We start from the raw sequence: 25303 nt of genomic DNA on the forward strand, positions 1-25303 counted from the left end.
GCTATGTTTTCAGTATTAGTCTACTGACAGGAGGTTATAAGATACAACCACACTTTCCTTTCCCACATGTTCCTTAACAGGGGCCGGAACAACAAATGCATCTGAACCACACATTCTATTTACAATGCAAGACGCTGCAACAACTTACCTTGGGGGGGGCTGGACTTTGGAATAGTATAATTTACGATTCCAAACTCCAGTCCCTGCAACAGTAGGGAAAGTGTTGGACGTTAAATTATAACGCCGCTTTACCTAATGCATGTTGTTGTAAAGACTTGTGTTGGAAATGGAATGAGTGGTTCAGACACATTTGTTGTTCCTCCCGCATTGCAAAGGCAATGCATTGTTTTGAATTCTCCTTGGCAAGATCCTTACTGATCTCCTGATGAGATACCAGGACATGTTTCCCAATAGGATATCAGTACTACTGCCTTAATTTGATTGAACAACTGACACACAATGGAATCCCAGCATTCACATACGCAAAACATCCTGGCTACATCCACCGATGAGATCCCATCATTGTTCTTTTATGGGATCCAAGCATTCATCTACTGTTTGTATTCTTCCATCCATCCCTTTATTGGAAAATCAACATTCTCCCTTTCATAACATCCTGGAATTCATATCATGCAGTGAACCCGGTACCCATTCACTGATGGGATCCTTCCATTTAGCCACTGGGGGGGATTCTATTATTTATTATTTGGTGAACAGGTGAATGCCATCATTTATCCCTTGACTCAATCTCAAAATTCTTAACCTGATGGGGTTTGAGCAGAATTTCTTTCTTATTGAAAAATATTCCTCTTATATTGGTGTTTCAGGTGGTGGTAATGTTCGATTTATGCTATGCCCCATGTTCTTCCCTTTATGTATTATGAACTTTGGATTCCTAGTTATGAAAATGTACCTAATGTTGGGTTGCATGTTTTCTTCGCATTAGGAGTTAAGTGGCTTTATAGCTATTCACACCATGTATGTTCCTTTGATCTGAATCCACAACTCACTACAGACCAGTACAGAGAGTGTGAAGTGATAGAAAGATTTTGTTCTTGGTCCAAAATATTCTGCTTTTGCAGAGATTCTTTTCATCTATGCCTCCAAAAACCTATCCTACCCCTACTGGGTTGTTTTTGTTGAATCTCTATGTGCCCACTGTAGATGTTGGTACCTACTTATTTTCTTGTGTGTGCTTCCATATCATTGCTAAAACCTGAACCAGCCACAAAGATCATTGTTTAGGTCAAGGAACTACTTCTTGGTGGTGGTATAAGAATGCCTCTTTTAATACAAGTGAACCTAACTGAGAAATTCTCAGTAGGAGCCCTTGGAGGAAGGTAACTCTACCTGTCAGGTTCATTGTGTAGTTTCAAGACATTAATATTTAAAGAATTTACATTTTCATGTTTTGTTTCAGGTGTTTGCAGCACTCTATTCTCTGACCCGACTGGCACCCTGGCATCTCCCAATAACCCTTCCTCGTACCCAAACAACGTCAACTGTGTCTATCTGATCCGAGTGTCTTCTGATAAGGTACGACCTTCAAAGAGAAGCTGATTGAGCTAGACATGCTTTCCATCCTGCCATATTACTATATTGGAACTAAGTTAGACTTTACTCAAGTACAAATCGTGTATTTTAAATTTAAAACTCCATATTCTGGTACCAGACACTCAGGGGGTAATTCCTATGGCTGTGTTTCCCAGTATTCTGTTCTGATACACTGTCTAATAATAGGTTAACCCATTACATGCCCATTACCTCTGGGGAACTGCACTGACATTCTTTCTCACCTTTGTGTACTGTCCCCATGTGGTCTGTCTTTGAGGCACAATTTGAACTTGTATATATATATATATATATTTATATACCAGTGGCTACGGCGGCACTCCCAGAGAAACTGGAGACCCAGTACTTGTAAAAAAAAGGGAATTATTTTGGTATTTCATGCAAATGAGAGTATATATATATATATATATATATATATATGTATATATATATATATATATATATATATATATATATATATATATATATATATATATATATATATATATATATATATATATATATATATATATATATATATATATATATATATATATTAGCTTACCCGTCGGGCGTTGCTGCGATCTCCGAAAAAAGGTAATTTAAGGAAACTCGTTATGATAACATTCAATTTACATTCGGTCATTTTTATTGAAACGTATTCATTTTAATATGGAAAACATTTCAAAGTGTCGTTTTAATTCTATTTATTTATTCGAGTGCTTGTGGATACACGATTTTTTGTTTTTCCGTCTTGTGCGTACATCAGTATTCTAAAGATTATGAGGGCCCTGGGGGGCCGATATTTAAAAGATCTTTATGCCAGAAACCTTCGTGGGAGTGTACTCAACAACTTCCCAAAGTTTTATGGCGATCAGATGAATGGTGTTTTAATTCTATTTATTTATTCAAGTGCTTGTGGATACACGATTTGTTGTTTTTCCGTCTGGTGCGTACAATTCGAAAGATTATGAGGGCCCTGGGGGGCCAATATTTCAAAAAGAGATTATGCCAGAAACATTTGTGGGAGTGTACTCAACAACTTCCCAAAGTTTCATGGCGATCAGATGAATGGTGTTTTAATTCCATTTATTTATTTGAGTGCTTGTGGATACACGATTTGTTGTTTTTCCGTCTGGTACGTACAATTCGAAAGATTATGAAGGCCCTGGGGGGCTGATATTTAAAAAAAAAAATTATGCGAGAAACCTTTGCCGGAGTGTACTCAACAACTTCCCAAAGTTTCATGGCGATCGGATGAATGGTGTAGTAATGCATAAAGGACAAACAGACAGACAGACAGACAGACATACTTTCGTTTTTTTTATATATATATATATCCAGGACAGGAAAGTAGCAAAAATATTATATAGACAACCCACAGCGGGTAATACGTTGCTACATGCTTCCAGTTTTCAACCCATCAATTTCAAAAGTAGGATCCCCTATGGGGAATGTTTAAGAGCTAAACGCAACTGTAGTGACAATAATGAGAGTAAAAAAGAACTGTCACACTTGCGAGAGAGGTTCAGAAACAGAGGGTATCCCAAAAAGTGTACGGTTCGCGGCTGGTTTTTATGACCCAGCAAGTACGATACGTGTCGGGTACGCACCGTACAACCCTTTTTCTACGGGAGCTGAAAACAGCCCTAAAAGCAGAGTTCGCGCTGAAACAGGTACAGAACGGCCCCCCGGGTACGGTGCGTACCCCCCATGATCGCAGGGATAAGCACCGTACCCCTGCGATCATGGGGTGTACGAGCCGTACCCCATGTACGATGGGTCTACCCATCGTACATGGGGTACGGCTCGTACACCCATCGTACATGGGGTACGGCTCGTACACCCATCCTACATGGGGTACGGCTCGTACACCCCATGATCGCAGGGGTACGGTGCGTACCCCTGCGATCATGGGGGTACGGACCGTACGGTGTGTATGTGTTTGTGTGCTTTTCCATACGACTCGACGTGGAACGTACGAATCACGTCCTTACCCCGGTCCGGATTGTACTCGTCGGGTCGTACGGCATGTGTACAAGTTGTACGGTTCCCGCTTTCAGTCTTGCAATACGTACGGATCATGAAGATTCGGACAGATTCACGGAATACGGATCGTACTACGCGACTCAGATGGACCGGTACGATTTGTACGGAGAGGGCTCCGGATACAAATCGTACGGACGTTTTTTTCCCGAATCGGAATCGACCCCATAGTCTCTCTCTGTCTTTCTCTCTCTCTCTCACTCTCTCTCTCAGTCTCTCTTTGTCTGTCTCTCTCTGTCTGTCTCTCTCTCACTGCAGTGCACACCCAGCAATATTAGTGAGTTGTGCTTTACTCCCACTGCTCAGAAGAACCCACATACAATTACATCTTTTGGCAGCTCTGAAGCACAAATTAGGGTTTCTACCAAAAACCTCTTGGATATCTGCTTTCCGCATCCCCGCCTGTTTCCATAAAGAAGGTTAATTAGATAGTTATTAAATGTTTTTAGGTTGCACATACTCAGTCGGTTAAACATGCAAAAGAAAACAACCGAAAAGTAACATAAAGTCAGTGATAAGGTCAGCATGCATGGTCTGGGTGGCAGCCAGCCTATAATGGGTAGCTGTGTCCAAATTTGAGGCACAGTGTTTGGTGACGAATGTCTTCTGGGAACTCCTGTTGTCCAGGCACACTAATACTGCAAAGATACCTGGGGTTTGGTTATGTGGTTAGATTGTATCACTTTGTCAGTTGTGGTGTAAACAGGTTCTTCAGTTGGTTACTAGCTATGTGAAAGTCTATATTAGTTATTGATTAGCTAACTAAGTATTTGTATGGGAGTGTGAATGTGTGTGTGGTTCGGTGGGGGGGTGTGACTGCCCAAAGATGTGTGAATAGTTGATTCACTAGATATATGAAGTTAAAACTACATGTTCTAACAGTTGTTTGGGTGAGTGAATATCTTTATGGGTGTGGTGATGAGCAAATATATTTCTCAATGGTACATTTCCAACAAACTAGAAAAATAAAAGGCAGTGTATGTGTCAGTTGTTGTATATAAATAGGTATACATAAGACTCAATGATTGTGTGAGTGACTGTATGGATAACTTTATACTTGTAATAATGATTTTACAATTCACTAAGTATGACTTACTATATAAATGAATAGATGAAGTTGTGTTTGTATAAGTGTGTAGCTAAGTAAATATGTAAGTATGATCCATTGTTTGCATAAGTGAGTAGGATGACTTCATATGCGAATAGGATGTGTGCTGGTGTGTAATGTCGATTTAGGTGTATAAGTATTTTTGATAGTGTTCTATTGTTCATTGACAGCATGTATGAGTGAATCTACAGGTAAGTGATTAGATGTGTGTATACATCTATGAATCACTGAGTGGGTTTTTAGATACTTGTATTGCTGTAACAATGGATTCAAATATGATACTCTGTATTTTACAAAGAGTGATGAAAGATTTTACTAGTGTATGAAAAGGTGTATGTGATTGTCACATGGATGATGTCATCAGTGATGTCATTTGAGATGTCATCAGTGATGTCACTGACCATGTCATGAATGATGTAATATGTGACATCATCAGCAGTGGATTGCGGGTGCGCGAAATATAGTTAGTACAACTAACTATATAGGAGCAATTTCAATGGTTTTGTATGGGTGAAATGTCCAGCTAACTATAACACCCCTAAAAAGTATTGTTTTTTTCTGTGAATTTTAAAGGTTTTTTAAATGCCAATTCCTAACTATGTAAGGCCAGAAACCTACGGTTTTTCAGTGAATTTCAAAGGTTTTTTAAATGCTAATTCCTAACTATATAAGGCCTGAAACCTATGTTTTTTTCTGTGAATTTGCAAGGTTTTTTAAATGCTAATTCCTATCTATATAAGGCCTGAAACCTATGTTTTTTTCAGTGAATTTCAAAGGTTTTTTTAATGCTAATTCATAACTATATAAGACCTGAAAGCCCACTAGGAATCTCCAGTTTGCGCCAGGGGACTGCATTGCAGAGAGGTGTAATGAAGCCACGCCCCTTTTTACACCTTCTGCAACGCAGCCCCGTGCATGTTTGAAGAGGGGGAACTAATTCCCCTTGCATACTGGGGGTCCCTGGGGGCCAACTAGCCCACCAGGAGCCTCCAGTATGCGCCAGGGAGCTGCATTGCAGAGAGGTGTAATGAGGCCACACCCTTTTTTACACCTCTCTGCAACGCAGCCCCCGTGCATGTTTGAAGAGGAGGAACTAATTCCCCTTGCATACTAGGGGTCCCTGGGGGCCAACTAGCCCACCTGGAACCTCCAGTATGCGCCAGGGGGTTGCATTGCACAGAGGTGTAATGAGGCTATGCCCCTTTTTACACCTCTCTGCAACGCAGGCCACTGGCGCGTTTGCAGAGGGGGGACTAATTCCCCTTGCATACTGGGGGTCCCTGGGTCATATCTGCCCAAACGCCGATATTCCGAACTATTAAAAATGACTTTTCTTGAGAAACATTTGGATTTGGATTATCATGTCCTATACTTTGGAATTTTTGAAAGACTGACTTTGAGGATGCTATAAATTACTCAAGTCTGCCCGAATTGTGTGGGTAAAATTGATACCTATTCACTTTGAATAAGAATGTACTTACGTCTCGTCTAACATTTGGAAGAAATATCTTGTTATATGACAACAGGATACCGACATAACTTGAAGGAAATAAGAACGCCCTGAAGAAGTTCTGTTGTGCAGAACGAAACGTGTCGGCTGGCTGTGGTACATAAACTTAAGGAAAATAAAAGCATTTGAACATACACCAAGATTCAGCGCTTCACTGATATGATATGATTTGATTGGATTTATTGTGCAAGTGGTGCTGTGCCAAACTTTGGAATATTCTCCACTACTCTCTACTACTTACTCTCTCCTACTCCACTACTCTCTAATACTCACTCTCTACTACTCATTCTCTACTACTCTACTACTCTCTACTACTCTCTCTCTACTACTCACTCCCTACTACTCACTTTATACTACTCTCTACTACTCACTCTCTACTACCCTCTACTCTCTACTACTCACTCTCTACTACTCTCTCTCTACTACTCACTCTTTACTACTCACTCTCTACTACTCTCTACTACTCACTCACTACTACTCTCTCTCTACAACTCTCTACTACTCACTCTCTACTACTCACTCTACTACTCACTCTCTACTACTCTCTACTACTCACTCTCTACTACTCTCTCTACTACTCACTCTCTACTACTCTCTACTATTCTCTCTCTCTGCTACTCACTCTCTACTACTCTCTACTACTCACTCTCTACTACTCTCTACTGCTCACTCTCTACTGCTCTCTACTACTCACTCCACTACTTACTCTTTACTACTCTCTACTACTCCTACTCACTCTCTACTACTCACTCTCTACTACTCTCTACTACTCACTCTACTATTCACTCTACTACTCTCTACTACTCACTCTCTGCTACTCTCTCTACTGCTCTCTACTACTCTCTACTACTCATTCTCTACTCTCTATTGCTCACTCTCTACTCTCTACCTCTCTACCTCTCTCTACTTCTCTCTCTACTAGTCTTTACCTCTCTACCTCTACCTCTCTACCTCTACCTCTCTACCGTTACACCTCTACCTCTCTACCTCTCTCTACACGCACACATATACACACATATATATATGCATATATATGCATATGCATTTATATATGTATGTGTATATATATATATATATATATATATATACACATACATATATAAACATATATCATCTGTATATCTATATAAATACAAATATAAATGCATGCATACATATACATATATGCATACATATGCATGTTATTTACATGAAAGTTTAAAAAACACTAATAAAAGCAAAGCTAAAAAGCCACCTCATTACAATCAGAATGGCTTTAACTTAAACGAGGGTGAGATCTATTGCTTTTTCAATGCTTGTTTACTTTGGTTCCATCAAGAAGGCATTCAGATGTGTCACACATTTGCCATAAATTCTGAATGTTAGCACTCTAGTTGCTCATTAGATCACTGTAGTAAAGCTACTGCTCACCAGGGAAGTCTGCTGCTGGTATTCAAAGGGCATGTTTCAGTCTGCATGTCAGAATGTTTTTAATGAAATAGAAGAGGATTTGAGAAGTCACTCAAAATGTGCCCTAATTTTTCTTTCTGAAGCACTAATCATACTTTATATGGCAAAATGAACCCCCTCATTTTGTTCCTTTTTAAATCAAATGTTTTCAGACTTACCACTTCATTCCAATCAAGATGGCTTCTGGTGTGCCATACTTTTGTCATAAGTAAGACTGTTAGCGCTCTAGTTGTTCTTTAGAACACTCTGGGACATTATGTCATTGGGCTATACTTGGGCTACATCTGGGTGATATTTGGGCTACATTTAGGCTCTTTTGCCTCTGGTGGCCATCTTGGGAGACTGCATGTCAGAATCTTTTAATGAAATTGAAGAGGATTTGAGAAGTCACTCAAAATGTGCCCTAATTTTTCTTTCTGCAGCACTAATCATACTTTCTATGGCAAAATATACCCCCTCATTGTGTTCCTTTTTAAATTAAATGTTTTAAGAGTTACCACTTTATTCCAATCAAGATGGCTTCAGGTGTGCGATACCTTTGTAATAAGTAGGACTGTTAACGCTCTAGTTGTTCTTTAGAACACTCTGGGACATTCTGTCATTGGGCTATACTTGGGCCACATCTGGGTGATATTTGGGCTACATTTGGGCTCTTTTGTCCCTGGTGGCCATCTTGGGAGACTGCATGTCAGAATTTTTTAATGAAATAGAAGAGGATTTGAGAAGTCACTCAAAATGTGCCCTAATTTTTCTTTCTGCAGCACTAATCATACTTTCTATGGCAAAATATACCCCCTCATTTTGTTCCTTTTTAAATTAAATGTTTTAAGAGTTACCACTTTATTCCAATCAAGATGACTTCAGGTGTGCCATACCTTAGTAATAAGTAGGACTGTTAGCGCTCTAGTTGTTCTTTAGAACACTCTAGGAGGCTGCAGTAGAACACAACGGAATCAACTGACAGTCTCTGTCCTTGTTGGATGTACATGTTTTACTGAGAATGTCAGACTTCATTCTCTCATGACTGAGAAAGATAATGTGAATTTACAGAAAATATGCTTTCAGTTTAGCTTATAGATCCCCTTCCAAACCACTGTGGGAAAAGCATGAGATAATAGTTTTCTTTCAAACATGATTCATGATATCCCAGCAGAAGGCTTTTTCACATGGTAAAATGACCTTAGAACACACCACAATTCCTAAAATGAGTATGGTACCATCAACAAAGGATTTATAATGTAACTAAAGTCCTAAAACCCTCTATTAACTACAATGCTTTTAATGAGGTTCTATCATGTATATTGGTCCCAAGATGACTGCCAACACTTCTTGGATGAAGTGCTGACAGCCAATCAGATCAGATGTGTGGTTAGGCTCCGCCCAGATATATATATGTTTTTGAAGTTAATTTTCATAAAAACCACTGGAGCAATTTTCACCAAATATAGCAAAGGCACTTCTGCGTACCAGTCCCTACAATTTTGCCAAGTTTGGTGTAATTCCGTTCAGCGGTTCGGGCTGTAGACTTGTCAGAACGTCCTATGGAAATTAACATGGGGAAAACACGTTTTGGGATCCCCCTTTTTTCTCAGCCCCCACTTCACGAATCCCCCCGAAACTTTCAGGGAAGGAGCGCAGCGGAGCTGGCCAAAATTTTGGAAATTTACACGCAAATTCCTCAACCAGCGCCAAAGTTATTCCCAATAGAATGTTGCGGATTTCCTATGGTAGCTAGGTCCTAACTATATATACCTACTGGCTATCGCCAGTAGGTAATATGTATATATATATATATATACACCAATGAAAGAGTTGCCCCTGTGAGGTAGACCGCAAAGGAAACATCAGCCTCAAAGATGACGAAGGCAGCTTGTGGAAAACTCTGCTTTTATTTATCAAGGCTCAACGCGTTTCAGGATCACTCCCGTGCTCACGAGCCAAACAAGCAAAGACAGCAACAGAAACTCGGTGAGAAAACCTGCTTTCAAATTATAGTCCCGCCTATGATGGGCGTGTTCTCTTGCCGCAAGGGTAGCTGGTCTTTGCAGTCTCAAATCGTTGTGTCCCCATGTGGGTGTTGCTGTGAGTCCGATTTTCGCCATATTCCCCAGTGGCCACAAGCAGGGAGTCCAGTCTGTCATTAATATTTCACCATCTCGTGCTGTTTCCACCCCTGTGGCCCAGAGCCAGGTCTTGCCCGGCTCTGCAGGTCCGTGTCGCAAGGCGGGTCACACCTCGCGGCGTTGGCTAGCCGCCAACGAAAGAGTTGCCCCTATCTAACTATCTGCCGCCATTGAGGACTGCAGCAGTAGGCCAGCCAGCTTTCCTCCTCGCTGCCCAACTCACGCCGCCTGCAGCCAGAACACCCCACTGCAATTAAGGACTGCAGCAGGGGGCCAGACTGCTTTCTTCCTTGCTGTACAGCACACACTGCTTGCAGCCAGCACTCTCCGCCGCCTTCGCTGATGATGTTTCTGCCCGCAGCCTCTTCTCCCCGCGCCACCTTCTGCCAGCGCTATCTGCCGGCATTGAGCACTGCAGCAGGGGGCAAGCCTGCTTACCTCCTCCCTGCACGCATACTAACTTCTTTGGCCGCCTATTTTACTTATCATGTATGGCGCAAAAAATTATAATACATCACTTCGTTGATAGAATCTCGTGTTCCACAGGAGTGGAAACATGCAATGGTTATCCCTCTGCTTAAAAAGGCTGAAGCGGATGTCTCCAATCTATCCAACTTCAGGCCTATCTCGTTGCTGCCCATTTTTTCTAAGATCTTGGAAAGGCACATCAACTCACAGCTGACTCTCTTGGTAGAGAGTTCGGGCTTTTTGCATCCATCGCAATCCGGCTTTAGAGCACACCATTCCACAGAGACCACACTTCTAGGAGTTACCGAGAATTTACGGCACGGTATCGATCGCGGGGATATATCTGCACTTATTCTTTTGGATTTAAGTGCGGCGTTCGATACCGTGTCCCACTCCATCCTTCTTGCAACTCTCCAATCCTTGGGAGTTGGGGGCTCCGCTCTGGCTTGGATAGCCTCTTTTTTAAGTGGTGGTACTTTCCAACTTTTCTCAGCCAAAGCATCCTCAAAAATATGTTCATCAGCATATGGCGTTCTCTAGGGGTCGATTCTCAGTCCACTACTATTTAACATCTATGTTAGACCCCTGGCCACTATTGTGGAGGAAGCCGGTCTGACTTTATTTCATTACGCCGATGATACACAAATCATTTTCTCCCTCTCTAATAGGGAAGGTAATAACATCTCGGCTCTTAAGCAGGTTTTGACCCGAGTGGCAGAGTGGATGCAGGTTAATTTCCTCAAGTTAAATGGGGATAAGATCGAGGTTGTGATCCTCGGCAAGGGTAAAGATCTATGGGGTCCTCAACATTGGCCCGAGAGTATGGGTCCTACCCCTCAACCCGTTGCTCAGGTTCGCAATCTCGGATTCCTCATTGACGAGAAGCTCACAATGCGGCAACAGGCTGTTAGGGTGGCTTCCATCTGTTTTGCCCCCTTAAAATGGCTTCAAAAAATCTTGTGGATGCTTCCCGCCTCTAAACAGAGGACTGTGGTCCAGGCATTGGTAATCTCTCGCCTGGACTACGGGAATGTCCTCTATCTTGGTGCCGATTCAACAACAGTGAGTAAACTCCAGGTCGTCCAAAATGTGGCCGCACGGCTTTTACGCAATGTTCCTCGTAGAACATCTGCCCTTCAAGCCCTACGCGATCTGCATTGGCTGAGAATAACGAGAATTAAATTCAAGGCCTTATGTCACATCTTTAAGATAAAACAGGGCTCTGCCCCGAGGTACCTAGAGAATCTCATTCATGCTTATAAGCCCAGTCGCAGTCTGAGATCTTCAGGAAAAGGAGATTTTATTGTCCCTAGATTTAGGTTGGTGAAGATGGGCGGCCGCTCCTTTTCTCATCCACGCACTAAATCTTGGAATGCCCTGCCGTGACCCTGAAGTTGGAGACGGATCTTTTTCGCTTCCGTAGGGGTTTAAAAACGTGGCTTTTTCAGCAGTAATCTGAGCAGTCTTCTTCAGTAGTTTCATTGACAGTTGCTTGGTAGTTCATTCTTCTTCAGTCTATCCCTTGGCGCCGGGAAACCCACTGCGGGTAGCTGCGCGCCTTATAAGTTTAAATCAATAAATAAATAAAATGCATTTGGAGTGAGCAAGGTGATCTGGTGCAGCATATAGGATTTGGTACCTTGCGAGCACCTGCAGAAGGGATTTTTCATTGTTGTCCATTTATAATTCTGTGGGCTTCCAGGTACACACGTTTATTAGGTGGTATTTAGACAGAGCTATATGTGGCAGTGCTTTTTCACACCATCACAACATTTTCTGATAGCAAGGAAGAGCATTTCTGTGTTTGAGCTGCAACTTGTTTTCATGGGATATTTGTAAGATTTCCCAATTTTGGTTACTTGAATGTCTGTTTCTTTGTTTTCTTCATGCCTGTTCAGTAGCATTGCACTTTTCTGCAATTTTCATTGTGGATTTGAGACACAACTAGGTCAGTAAGGCTGGGGGGAGGGAGGGATGAGCTTCATAGTTACCAACAATCACGCTGGCACATGATATTAAAATACATTATAATACAAGCAAGGTGCACAAGAGGGTCTTAAGGGGCAGCTAAAAGGGACAAGAATGCGGATTGGTAGGGGTATTAAGTGAGAGAAAGCACATTATTTTATGAAATACCAACGTGAAATCATACTCCAAACTGCATCAGGAAAATTGCTGTTGCAGTATTGTCTGAAAACCTAGCTGTTCAGAGTTGTTTGCCCTGGGTGTGCAGATGGCTATATTAATGACATGCATGTATGTGGTTCATTTGTCTATGAACTGCCTCATTCATGTGTACGTGGACCAGGCCTTCAGTGGTGAAAGACCCTGCACCAGTCTCCTGGACACTTGTATATCCTGGAACTGTGATTGTTAGGCCTAGGCAATATACAAAACCTCTTGTTAGAGATTACCTCTAGTTTGTAGATGTGGTGTTGGGTCCTTGCAGTGGACAATAGCTGACAGTAGAGATATCTAGTAATCTGTAGATGTTTTAGCTCTAGCTGAAGGTGCTGGCTCATATTTGCACTGTTTTATAGTTCATTTTATTTGGCCATCACTACGTGGGACCGTTGATTTCATGGACTCTATCCCACTATATTAGCTCACTTTGAGCTGTGCCATCTCTTCTCTCTCTGTCCCCGTGCTGTCTTTCGCTGTCATTTTGTTCTTCCCCTGTGCTCTGTATGAAATTGAGAAAAATAGGCCAGCAAGGGACTTTATTCAAGTTATTAATATCAGCAACTTTGGGACTCTGATTAATTAGGAACCCACACTACTGTAAGTTAGTGGCTGAGAATAAAAGGTATCTCTACAACAAGAGGATAATGTTACCACACTAACAAAATAAATGACTACAAAAACCAGGTTTATGTGTCAAAAAGATTGTTATTTTCTTAAAGACAAAAAGATTTGAAATTTAACAGGGTACAGAAAAATGCATTTCAGATATACAAGGGGTATCTTACACACTCCTATAATACATCAGAAAGTAGGTCCAAACTACTGAAATAAAGTAACACAATGACTTCAACTCAAAGAGTAAATGAAAATCAATCGTGGTTGATGAGTAACGTGCAGAATTGGACTCAATAGTCGATGTTTCGGTCTTTGCGATATTATTTCATGAGACCATCATCAGGACATAGGCTTTATACATCTAAGTGATGACCCTTCAACAAAATGAAAAATCCACTTCCTATTTGGGTCAGTGGTATTGACTGATAAAGATCAGAAGGTACGGACACTCTGTCAATATTAAATCAGGAACTTCAATGTAGAAAATGCTTAGAACATAGTTTGAAAAAGAAGTAGAGCAAAGCCACCATTCACTTTCATAGGGTTTGCTACTTCAATTGCAGGTGATAGGACGTCACGATTTGTCAAATGGAAAAAAGCGAGGCAGCAACGTTGTCTGCGTCGGCAGCGCACAGCGTGTTTGCAATAACGACTAAATAGCACACATAGGCATGCTGAAAAAATGAAGATGTCACACATGGGCAATCTGAAGACTTAAACAATACTTAAACAATCTGAACACTTGCCAGCTATAACCACTTTATTATTAGCTGGAGATAAATCACATCCCGTAAAATTTTAATGTAAGAAAGAAGATTTATTGCTGATCACCATGTGGTAGATCTGCTCTGCAAAACTGAGGACCTAAAAGCAGGTAATTGAGTGATTGTCATAACAAGGCACACATGACAAACTATGGTCAGAAACACACAGATTTCAGTAAAAATATAAATATTGACAGTATTTGTTAAGAGTAAATACAACTATTGCATTGGAAATATTCAGCAGGACCCATTAAACGTCAGATGGCTTCTAGGGAGTCTTTAACATCATGTCACATGTGCCCAGCAAGAGAAAGGCTAAAAAGTACTGGTTTTATGCCTGTTGGCGATTATCTCCTTGCAGATTGGAATTATGAATTACACTCTCCCATTTGAATGAATGATGCGGCCACACAGCATTCCTGCTGTATGAACTGAAACAGTATTCTTCCAAGAACAATTGGCCCCACATTAAGAGAAGAGCATCCTGAGCTAGCCTGAAACACCCCATAATTGGGAATTGTTCAGTTTTGTGGTTTTAAAGTCAAAATAAGCCCAAATTTTAGGCATGGTTTAAATGCGCAATTGGGTAACAAATTGATACAATTTGATGCTGTGTTTGCTGCTTTCGCCTCTGGGGTGTGCAGACAAAATTAGATGTGGCCAGGTGGGGTACCTTTTAGCCATCAAATTAGGATAACGGCCTTCTTGCAAGCATAATTGCAAATATTCCTTTTTATAACATGCTTCTATGGGCCAATATGTGTGTTTACAATTAAATGTTGAATCGCAATCTGCATGCCTCTCTTTTTACACATTACATTGTATGATTAAACAAAGAACAATACTTTGGAGTTGCTCACTTTTGTTGTAAGCCGAGGTATCGTTCGTGAGGTGGTGTCTTTCCATTGGTCGTGAGGTGGTGCTGGTCGTAAGGCAGTATCAGTCCATCGGTCATGAGACGGTGTTGGTCCATCGCTCTTGAGGTGGTGTCGGTCCATCGGCGGTATCGGTTGTGACGCGGTTTCATTCCATCGGTCGTGAGGCGGAATATCTGATTCATGGTCCGCGTCACTTACTGCACAATAACAATCAAGCTGGAGAGCTCCACAAAGGCTTACAGTCTTGCAAAAGACTAAGATCCCTACAGAGTGAACACAGGGCATTTCAGACAGCATGGGAAGAAGAATTCTTGTTTGTTGAATTGTCAAAAGATAAAGTCACCTGTTTGCTCTGCTGGGAGAAAGTAAATGACCTTAAGAGATATCGCCTGGAATGGCACTACAAAACTCGGCCCTTTCTGCTATACTGAGAGCTTCCCATTGCACTCAAAACTGGGTACAGCAAAGCCAGTATCATTAAGGCAATCACTTCTTTACCAGCAGAAGCTCTTCTTTTGCCAGACGAAGTAATCTGAGGCTGATACAGAAGCAACGTGAAAAAATGTTTCCTTTCAGCAGCTGAAATTTTGTTTTAAAACTATATTATTAAAGCCAGCATTTTAAAGGAAATCATTTCAATACAGATATCAGATTCCACGTGCGCATGCAGAATAGAGGCAATTGGGGAAAACGTCCACAAACAGGTGATCAAAGCAGTAGTTCCTATATTCCCAATAGGCTCTGCGCATTTGAATAATATATCCTATAGATATTACGTAGGACTTAGGTCAGTAGGTCTCTATCTAGGGAAACATCCTTTACAACGCAACTTTTACCACGCAGTGACTTTACGACGCAACTTTTACAACGCAAACCATTACAACGCATTGCCCTGGGGGCCGCTCTAGGATAGGGAATAGGTTTAATTTACTATCCAACACCTTTCCTACTATCCACGGGGACTGGAGTTGGAATAGTAAATTAAACTATTCACTATCTAGCGCCCCAAAGCACTATGCGTTGTAAAGGCATGCATTGTAAAAATAGCGTTGTAAAGGCATGCGTGGTAAAAGCATGCGTTGTAATGTCATACATCCCTCTATCGAATATACTCAACTTAATTGTGAGTGCCTGCTAGCTCAGAGGTCACTAGAAACGTTCTCGAATTCTCAAGAAGGGATTCGTGTCTGACAACCGCATAAACATGACAACTTCGTTTCCCTAGGACTGGAATAACTATCTTCAGAGTCGTGGAAACAATAGATAAGTATTTCACCAAGTCAATCGTGCATGCTTCGTTTCTACAGAGTTGCACAGAAATAGAGAGACGGGCGTTTTCAATGAAAAGTACAGTCTTCTTTCTCATGCAAGAGAGGTGAACTGCTACAATAGTTAGGCAGATCACAAAGTGTAATGCGTACACCGTAAACAGTAATATGAAATAATACTGTAGGAGCATTGTTTGGTTTCTAAGCCATATAAAAATACATACATAAATAACAAAGGCTAAAATACTCAACTGGTGCTTCTAGAAAACGCCTACCCCAATGTAACTGACCTAAGTCTAGTACGAGGGAAGAAGTAAGAATGGTCTTTTGCATAGGTTTACTTTTGCCAAGAATCTACCAAAGGTTTCTCTAGGTTCTAATCAGCTCCATACCTTAGAATTAAGGAGGTCTGGTATCTCTGTCTTGGGACTCGAGTTCCCAACACCCCGCAAGGGGAGTCAGAAACACTGGAGCTGGATTCTCGGCAGAGGACGACAGCTTCCTGATCAGTGCGTCAGCTGGAGAGTTGGCTTCCTTCGGCACTTGCTGTAGCGAGCTGCTTCGGGCAAGTAGGTCATCGAATGGCTCCGAACCACCGTGCTTTGCCATAGCAAGTGAAGCTATATTTATACCTTGAAGGTCTTTAGGAATGCCATATTTGACATAAAGTTGGGCATATGAATGTCATGAAAGAACCTCTAGGGAATAGTTGTTCATTGTATAACTAACTGAGTTCTTGGAGAAATCAATATTCAAGCCAAGGGAAGTCCCTAACGGCTTAAGCTGGTTTTCCAAGAAATCGTTGTGACGTTTTGGTGAACGGATGGAAGTAGCCATGCCTGTATTTGGTTAGCATAGGCTATGCCTAAATAAGAGCTTGATTTCTATGCCTATATAAGGGCAACTTGAATTGTACCTATATAAGGGCATGAATCGGGAAAATCCGTACGGAACCTAAAACGACATACAACACCCACTCCTCTTTCTTATGTATGACTTCTATTAAATACTAAGTTCTAAACATGTATAAACATATCTAAAAATCATCTATAGAACAAGTGTGTAAAACCCACCCGAAAAACATAAAAAATGCATTTGGACTCGTTTGTACATATAAAAGCATTTGTGCTGTACGCATTTAAAGCAATGTTTCATTCTAAGCATACATGTTGACATTTTCGAATGCTAACTAAATGAATCAAGAAAATCTACATTTATGAAATGGCTTGTAAATACAGAAGAAAAAAGGCCGAAACCATTTCGTTTCAGATTACATAAAACTGTTTGTATGTGGACAAGGTCAAATTTTGTCTCTGGAAGTTTTCATAGAATTCTTGTTCTCTATGAATAGTTATACTTTAAGCAGATTACTTTGTGCCAAAAATGAAAAATACAACTTTCAAAAACGAAAATTAATCATAGGAAAAAGAGTTCCAAAGTTAGAACTTTGTTTTGAAAGATGAAAGTCGAATTCAAAGTCTCGCAAAACACTGTGTGCCAAAATCAAAAGTCAGTGTTAGGGTTTGGAGAAAACAACAAATCCTCTAAGTCTGTAAAAAATATGTCTACCATCGTAGGTGAAAGTTGGATTACCTCGTTAAGAAGATTAACCACACATAGATGTGAAGCACGGCCATCAGCATTGGTCGCATTATCAATGTTCAAATCAGATGGTACCTGTGTGCCTGTTTCCTCAAGTACCTCACCATCAGCATTTTGCGTCTGTGAGATCTCAATGAATGCCGTCATCAGAATTGGTAGTCGCTGGGGACAACACAGTGCATGGGCCGTTACTGGTTCAAGCAAAGTATCAACATCCGTTGGCATGACTGATGGGAGTGTCAGACAGGTGTCTAGCACGCATTTTTCTCCGTATAGCAGGCAGCGTAGAACAAGTATGATGCAATCCTGCCAAATTGGTCTGAATGACAGAAACCATGTGGAATTTAATTCTCCTAAACAAGATAGTCCCAGAATTCGGACGATGCGCTCACGACACTTCATCGCCAGAAGAGTGTTCTCCATGGTGAACTGGGTGTCGCTGGTGATTTGGCTTGCCATATCGCAGCAATAGGAGCAAAAATAGTATTCTTGCAGCGAGTCCCAAAATAAGAGGCAATCCGCCAAACACAGAGTGCACGAAGTTTGGAAATATTCCTATGACTGCTTCAAAAGGTGCTAACAGTCATGAAAATACTGTCTTAAATACATGGACGATACCACTCGTATCAGACATGTTTAAGATACGACTTAACATTTCTGAGAAATGTAAAGGCCAATTAGTAGTTAAGGGGGCATGTATCTCTGCAGAAGTCCTTGTGACTTGCAGATCATAGGTTTCTTTGGCCAAGGTCAGTGGCACAATTTTTTGCAAAAGAATGGCTTTCATTCTGCTTAAAGTATCAATTTGTATAGAAGAGATGTTCAGGGAAGGCCAAAGTGGCAACTCTCAGTCTGTCTTGGTTTTAGGAAACAATACTTGCATACAGCAAGTGACCCTGGCTGACACAGTTACTAGATATGGTATTCCTGGCAACATGCCACAGCAGCTGTGATTGTTCAACATAATGTAACTTCCAATTGAAAGTTGTTCAAAAAGTGGATCAATCACTGCAGCGGGAGAACCTTGCAGGTGGCAGGATAAGTTGTTAGAGGAACCCATCGAAAGCCCCGTGTAGGCTTATACCCTGACAAAGGAGGGAACAGCTTAGTGCGTTTTCACAGTTTTTCCCGCTAATAAACACTTCACGCCCCCCACTCCATCATCTGTGTGTGTACGGTAATTCCCAGGATGTCTTGATATATTCTTTACCCAACCTTTCATACATTCCTGGTGGTATGTGTTTTAAGCAATATTGAAAATGGAAAATTGTAACAGGCAGAGTGATTGTTCCATGTATAATCCATTCAGTAGCTGGTTTGTCTGTGACTGTAAATGGCAATCTTTCCAGTGTTTCAATGCTAAGCACTATATAGTCTGCTCCCCTTTGTTCCAATTTTATCTGTTTATCAGTGAGATTGAATTCTGAAAACAGTGACGTAGTATTGATTAAACACCATGGCACATAGCCTGAACGAAGGTTTTGCAACGTCCAGCCTAATAGCATGATAGAACGTAATTGTGACTGACCATGTTGCAACATGACCAAGTACTGTTCCATGATGTCTATGGCAGAATACACTATGCTGTCCAATGAATATATCCTGGACGACAGAGTTGTTAACCCATTGTCAACTACAGAGAGAGTTTTCTCTAAATGAATACAATCAATTTCTCATAATCTTTCTGCAGTGTCCGCTTGAGTAATCTTCCATGCTTCATTATAATCTGCATAGATACCAGCATATATAAAACATTTATGACGCGGTATTCTTGGTCCTAGCAAGAATTCTCTAAGATCAGCACCATCTTTAAGTAAAGATAAGTGTTGCTTTACATCCTTAAGTGTAGATCTATGTAGGCATTCAAGGCATTGTTTCCCTACACTGTACGTTATTACCATTCCTGGATGCTGTCTTTGAACATATCTTGGGTCTGGCCTATTGAATTTGAAACCCTCGGTTTTGTTCAGGGATCTATCTTGACAGTTGTTTGTGTCTGTGGGCCAGATCAACCATTTTTTCTAATCTGGATCTGTTCTGTTGTGATGCAAAATAGTCTGTACGTCGACCTCCCCCAATGAAGTGTTAGTGCTATCAGGTGCAGGTGTGGATGGTTTGTTCATGTCTTTAATCTTGGCTAATCCAAGACAAGATGTCTGTTGGACAGTGTCATTCAAAAACGTAATTTGTTCAGGGATGATGCAGGCTCTGAATTAAACTTCTACCACCTGCACTTGCCAATCTTTAGTACCCCAGACAGTTTTTGTCCCAATGTTGTCTTTCCAAAAGTCGAAACCATGACTAGACAGTTGGGCATAAAAGGCTGCAGAATAAATCTGTTTAGTATTTGTCAACATACTTTTCATCCCTGTCCTATTAACATTTTTAAAGTAAAATGATTCTGGATTGGAAACATTGAAACCTGAAAAGTATGGACATTTTCCCAAAAATGTTTTTGAGCTACCCTTTGGTGGCGTAGGACAATGTTCCCATTGGTTATACATTAATATATTTCTAGTGCTTGCAGATTTGTGCAAGAAATGATGACCATAATGATTATAACAATATATTTATTCATAGTCTGATGAACCTTCTAAATATTCATGATTAGTAAATACTGCAGACATTTCTAAGTCTGTCATCATTTTATTAACAGTCTCGAAGTCCCAATCATCAGAAAAGGTACCAGATGAAACAAAGTCATTCAAGGAAATCTTGAACATGTGTGGAATCTTCATCAGCTCTGATGGACCAAAACTGTCATAATCAGTTCTGTCCCAAGCTATACCCCCAGGTATAGGAACGGCTGTGATGTTCACTGATGACAAGTCTCTTTGTTCAGGATGAGATGATTTGTGTGGTTTGAGGAGTAAGTTGATGTTCTTACTTGCTGTGTCCTTTTGTACATATCTTCCAGTTATCAGCATTCCCAAAGTTATTACCAGAGTCAACCAAAGTAGAAGAAAAAATACACCCACAACAATCCAAATTTCAATCCATGGCGAAACCAGATAAGTCTTTTCCAGGTGTTGAAAAAGGTCTGTTGCTTGTTCTTTAAAAGTTCTTTTTACTGGCGTTGTTTCAGGCTCGCTGCGATCCTCTGAAAATGTATCAAAGTTAATGAAATAGCCAGAGGCAGTTCTGTCAATTGTAGGGATTGCATCAGGATTCGTTGAAATCGCTGGAACCATTTGATCACTTGTTACTTCATTGTAGACGTGTGCTACTTTGTTGCAGACAATTTTTTCTTGACAAACTGTTATTTGGGTTTCAAGAGGTGCAAGTTCCATAGTCCTTCTTTTCGCACTGCAGATTCTTCAAAGGTGATGAGTCTCTCAGTTTGAACCTCTTGGATAGTAGCCAGATTAGGAAGTCTGCTATATTGGCAGAGTCCACTTGGCCTACTGGTTATGATCGGCCACATGATGTGGTTTGACCAGGTCGTTGGACACAAACCTGTTCTCCTTCTTTCCAGCAAGGGGCGGCAGTAAAACTGTTCTTGATCCGTGGATGGCTGGGACAGGTACTGTTTGTCTGTTAGAAGGCCCAAATTCCTTCTTGTCCGCGATCTTTTCTCTGACCAGATCACCAAGCTTTGGGATCCATACAGGCCTTGCTGGGATGGTCTGTTTCTCTTCAGTGGCGTTTGGCTTCAGGAACACGTTACTTTGTTTCGTTCTTAATTCAATTAAGTCCTGTAAAACAGCCAAACGATCTTTGATATCAAAGGGTTTTTGGTCTACCACTGAAGTCTGACAATCGAGGTCTGATACTAACATTCTGGTCCCAAAAAGGACTTCATATGGAGTGATACCCCCAAGAGGACTTCTTGACAGATTGTTAAGACTACTTTGGACACCTATTAGATGTTTTACCCACCCATCACCCGAGCCTAATACCCTAGCTCTTATAGATTGCTTCATGTCCTGGTTTTTTCTCTCCACAACCGAATTTCCCTCAGGATGGAATGGACTAGAGTACCGCAATGCAACGCTCAGATTGGCCATGGCCTCCTTGTAAGCTCGAGAACTAAACGCAGGACCCTGGTCAGAATGTAGCGTGCCGACTGCGTATGTGCCTATAAAGACTCGCAAATCTTTTATAACAGTTCGAGCATCAGCCGAGCGCTGAGGCCACATCCAAATGAATCTTGAACACAAATCCGCTGCGACCATGATATATTTATAGTTACCATCCCTTTGCACGGGAACAAAGTGGTCCAGGTAAACGCAAGCAATTGGTTTATCTGAAATTAACAGGGGCGACTGCGCAGGACTTTTCACAGTAGAGACTTTAATCTTTTGGCATATTTCACAGTCCAAGACGTAGTTTCTGGTCTGTTTCCTCATGCGTGGCCACCAGCATCTCTGTTTTAATAATGATACTGTGGCGGAAACACCTGCATGTGCAGAGGCGAGACCTTCATGTGCTGCTAAGATTAGTCCTAATCTATGTTCCATGTTTGGAATTCCTCTATCCCCCACTCCAGGGATTCGAGCAAACGGAACATTATTCGCACCAGTTATGTATGAGTATTTGAGTGGAAAGCCTTTTGGTAATGTTTTACCACTGGCTTTGCTTGAAGCATTGACAGCTCGCATTATTTCGCCGTCTCATTTCGTTTTTGAACGAGTAATTGAAGATATGGAAGCCGTTTGCACAGCTGCCTTTGCAGCTTCATCATCCAATGAATTCCCTGCAACGTGAACGCCATCACGCTGATGACTCAGTGTATATATCACATGAGTGTTTTGTAGTCCTTGTCGTAACTGAACTACTTGTTCCCAAAAGAACTTATGCTTGATTGTGCCTCCTTTTGCATCTTTGTAACCGTTTTGAATCCAGTTCTGCAAGTAGTCATTATAAGATTGAACACAGTAATACGAATCGCACATTATGAATGTGGGGAATTCGCGGTCCGTATTTTCAAGCTCCATCTTGAATGCTTGTAGTTAAGCTCGCTGAGCTGTACAATCTCCTAGAGATTGAGTTTTAGGGACCATAGGTTGGAATTTGCCATCGTGCCAACGACCTTTAACGATTGCGCACGCCGCAACTTAGGCTTGTTTACCCCACGTAGCGGGTTGAGCTGATCCTTCAGTATAAATTATACATTCATACTGCTCTAGAGGCAGAATTTCAGTAGACAGAGGACATTCTTGTTCGTATTGTAAAAATGCAAAAAAGGATCAAAAACGTATTCAACGTCAGTCGCAGCAAGATAATTAACCCATTGTATCTATCTTTGATGTAAAGCCTTAGCATTAGGAATGCTTGCTTTTGTCACTGCCTCTAAGGTAGGTACAGGTGTAACGACCATAATGCGCTTACCCTGTGTGAGGGCTCTCTCTTTTGCTACCGCAGTTTGAACAGCTGTCAGAATTTTTTCTGTAGCAGTAAATTTCATTTCAGCTTGTGTGTAAAAATGTGATTTGTAAGCTATTGGTACTTTTTCTCCTTCATTAAAGTTTAAGCACCTGAATCTGGATTGTCCTGGAATGATTCGGATCACCAAGTTTACGCAAGTTTGCAAATGTTTTGTTGCTAACATGTCTGTTTGCAATAAACGCAAAATTTCTGTGTGATTTTGTGTCCAATTAACTGTTTTAAAATCGGGTTTGATTAATTCGTAGAGAGGTTTAACCCTTTCTGCATAGTTTAGAATGTAAGTTCTTCCAAAATTCAGGAAACCTAAAATCAACTGTAAGTTTTTCAACGTTTATGAAGGTTGGAGCAGAGCACACTTTTCTAAAAAGTTGGCTGCCAGGCTTTTGCCTTCATTTGATAACTTGTATCCTAGAAACAGGACATTGAGGTGGGCAATTCTTGATTTCTTAAAATTGAATTTATACCCTTCAGAGGCGAAGCCCAGTATAATGGTTTTCATCCTGATCAAGTGCCTATCTAAGTCATCGTCTGTCAGACAGATGTCATCGACATATGATGATGCCTCGTCATCATAAGTTTGTAGTAACTCTGTTACCCTCGCTGAGAATAACCCAGGACTATTCTTGAATCCATGAGGGAGACGACAGAAGTGACTCTGTGTTCCCATAATTGAGACAGCGGTCAAATACCTACTTTCTGGTGCAATATTTTGACAGAAGAAACCGTTAGAAATATCTAATGTGGTTTCTTATGTTTTACGCATATTATTTTTCATTAATGCTGCATTATATGCATTTTGTACTGCAAATGTTTTGCAACAAGAATTTAAGTGTCTGTATTCCAATACTAGACAATATATATTGTCTGGTTTGGAGACAGGAGACAAAGGATTGTTCATGGATGAGGTGCATGTTTCAATCACCCTTAAGTTAATCTAAGATCTCCCTGACCTGTTTTTTAGCTTCTTGCTGAAATGGGTACTACCTTTGTGCAGTTGGTTGATTTTTTAGTTGGATTTTATGGTGAGGAGAATCCTCGTCCCATCCTACATGATTTTTATATAATGCTGGAGCCTGGGCTACTGCCCAATGTCTGGCATAAGTATATTTTAAATGAATTGGAATGTGGTTGGAGAAGGCTGGCGTAATGATGTCTTCGCCATGTGGGCACTCCCTGACAAATTGTGGTGGGCAGTCCTGTTCAGCGAGAAGAATGTCATAGCCCCTAGAAAGTCACTCCCAAAATAGTGCTCTCACTTTTCGTGGAATGTCTCTCTCCATCCATAGTGTTACTTCATATAACTTATGTGGAGAACTAACCCTGGTATCTGCAGTTTCAACTTGAATGAATTCATTCAAGTCCACTGTCTCCAGATGATCCTTCAAGTTGTTGCGAGCTATGGTGACTTCTGCTACGCTGTCCAACATTTTCTGATCCCATTCCCCGTTCTTGAGTTGTGTCCTCAAGATCCTCGGCATGTTTGATCTTTAGACCTGCTACTTTCTTTTGGGTGAATTGAGGTTTCTTGTTTTTCTGAACATGTTGTTCGCTTTTAGACTTCACTCTTTCTTCCTTGTTTTCTGACCGTCCTCTTCTTTCAGATTTCTGTAACGAAGTCTGAAAAGTACGAGAGGAACGTGTATCAGTATCTTGATATTTATCAGGTTTTTTTAATCCTGAGGTTGTACCTCCTTTCAGAGGGCTCCTTTTGAGGAGACCTACCCCTGAAATGAGAACACTTCTCTTTAGAAGTTTGTTTAGTGTTCTCCCACTTCTTTTTAGGAGGAGTAGGAGTGTTTTTAATAAAGACCTTTGAACTATGTAATTCTATTAAATTTTGTATATTACTAAGTAAGTGTTCATCCGACATTCCTTTAAATTCAGGGTCAGGTCTATAGCTGGCTAAAGGTAGCCATGTTGCTCCTGGTTTGCCTAGTGGACCGAGGCTTGTAATGTGATTTATATGTTTTAGGGTGCCTTTAAACCAGTGCTCATGCTCCTGGTATGTTAGCGGAATTTCAATATCCTCGAAAGGAATGTATTCCGTTGGTGGTTCATCTCCTTTATAGAAGTGAAACATTTGTGTTACTGGATTCACTTCGGGGAAGACTATCCATGAATAGAATACCTCTGTCTGGTGATATTCATGTGCCTCTATCACAAAAACTACCCTACAAATTCTTGCTGATAGGCCATTTTTTATAAGTTTTATAGTGATGGTTTTCCTTAAATTTATAGGAATGCATATAGCATCCTCGTCGGTTTCTTGTTAATCTGAATAGCTAAAAGCTGGTACGGCATTGTAGCCTGTAGCTCCACCGTTCTCGGTGCTCATTTTGTTGACTGAAA

General features: G+C 40.9%; 1 protein-coding gene across 1 annotated transcript in view; it reads left to right on the forward strand.

Annotated features, from left to right (window-relative positions):
* The window catches only part of LOC144826168 (embryonic protein UVS.2-like), a 177308-nt gene that overhangs the window by 60555 nt on the left and 91450 nt on the right, over positions 1-25303 (forward strand). The window contains 1 exon segment of the mRNA XM_078684562.1: positions 1421-1536. Coding sequence (XP_078540688.1) covers positions 1421-1536 — 116 coding nt within the window.

Source organism: Lissotriton helveticus, chromosome 3_2 (genome assembly GCF_964261635.1).
Source record: "Lissotriton helveticus chromosome 3_2, aLisHel1.1, whole genome shotgun sequence".
NCBI classification, from domain to species: Eukaryota; Metazoa; Chordata; class Amphibia; order Caudata; family Salamandridae; genus Lissotriton; species Lissotriton helveticus.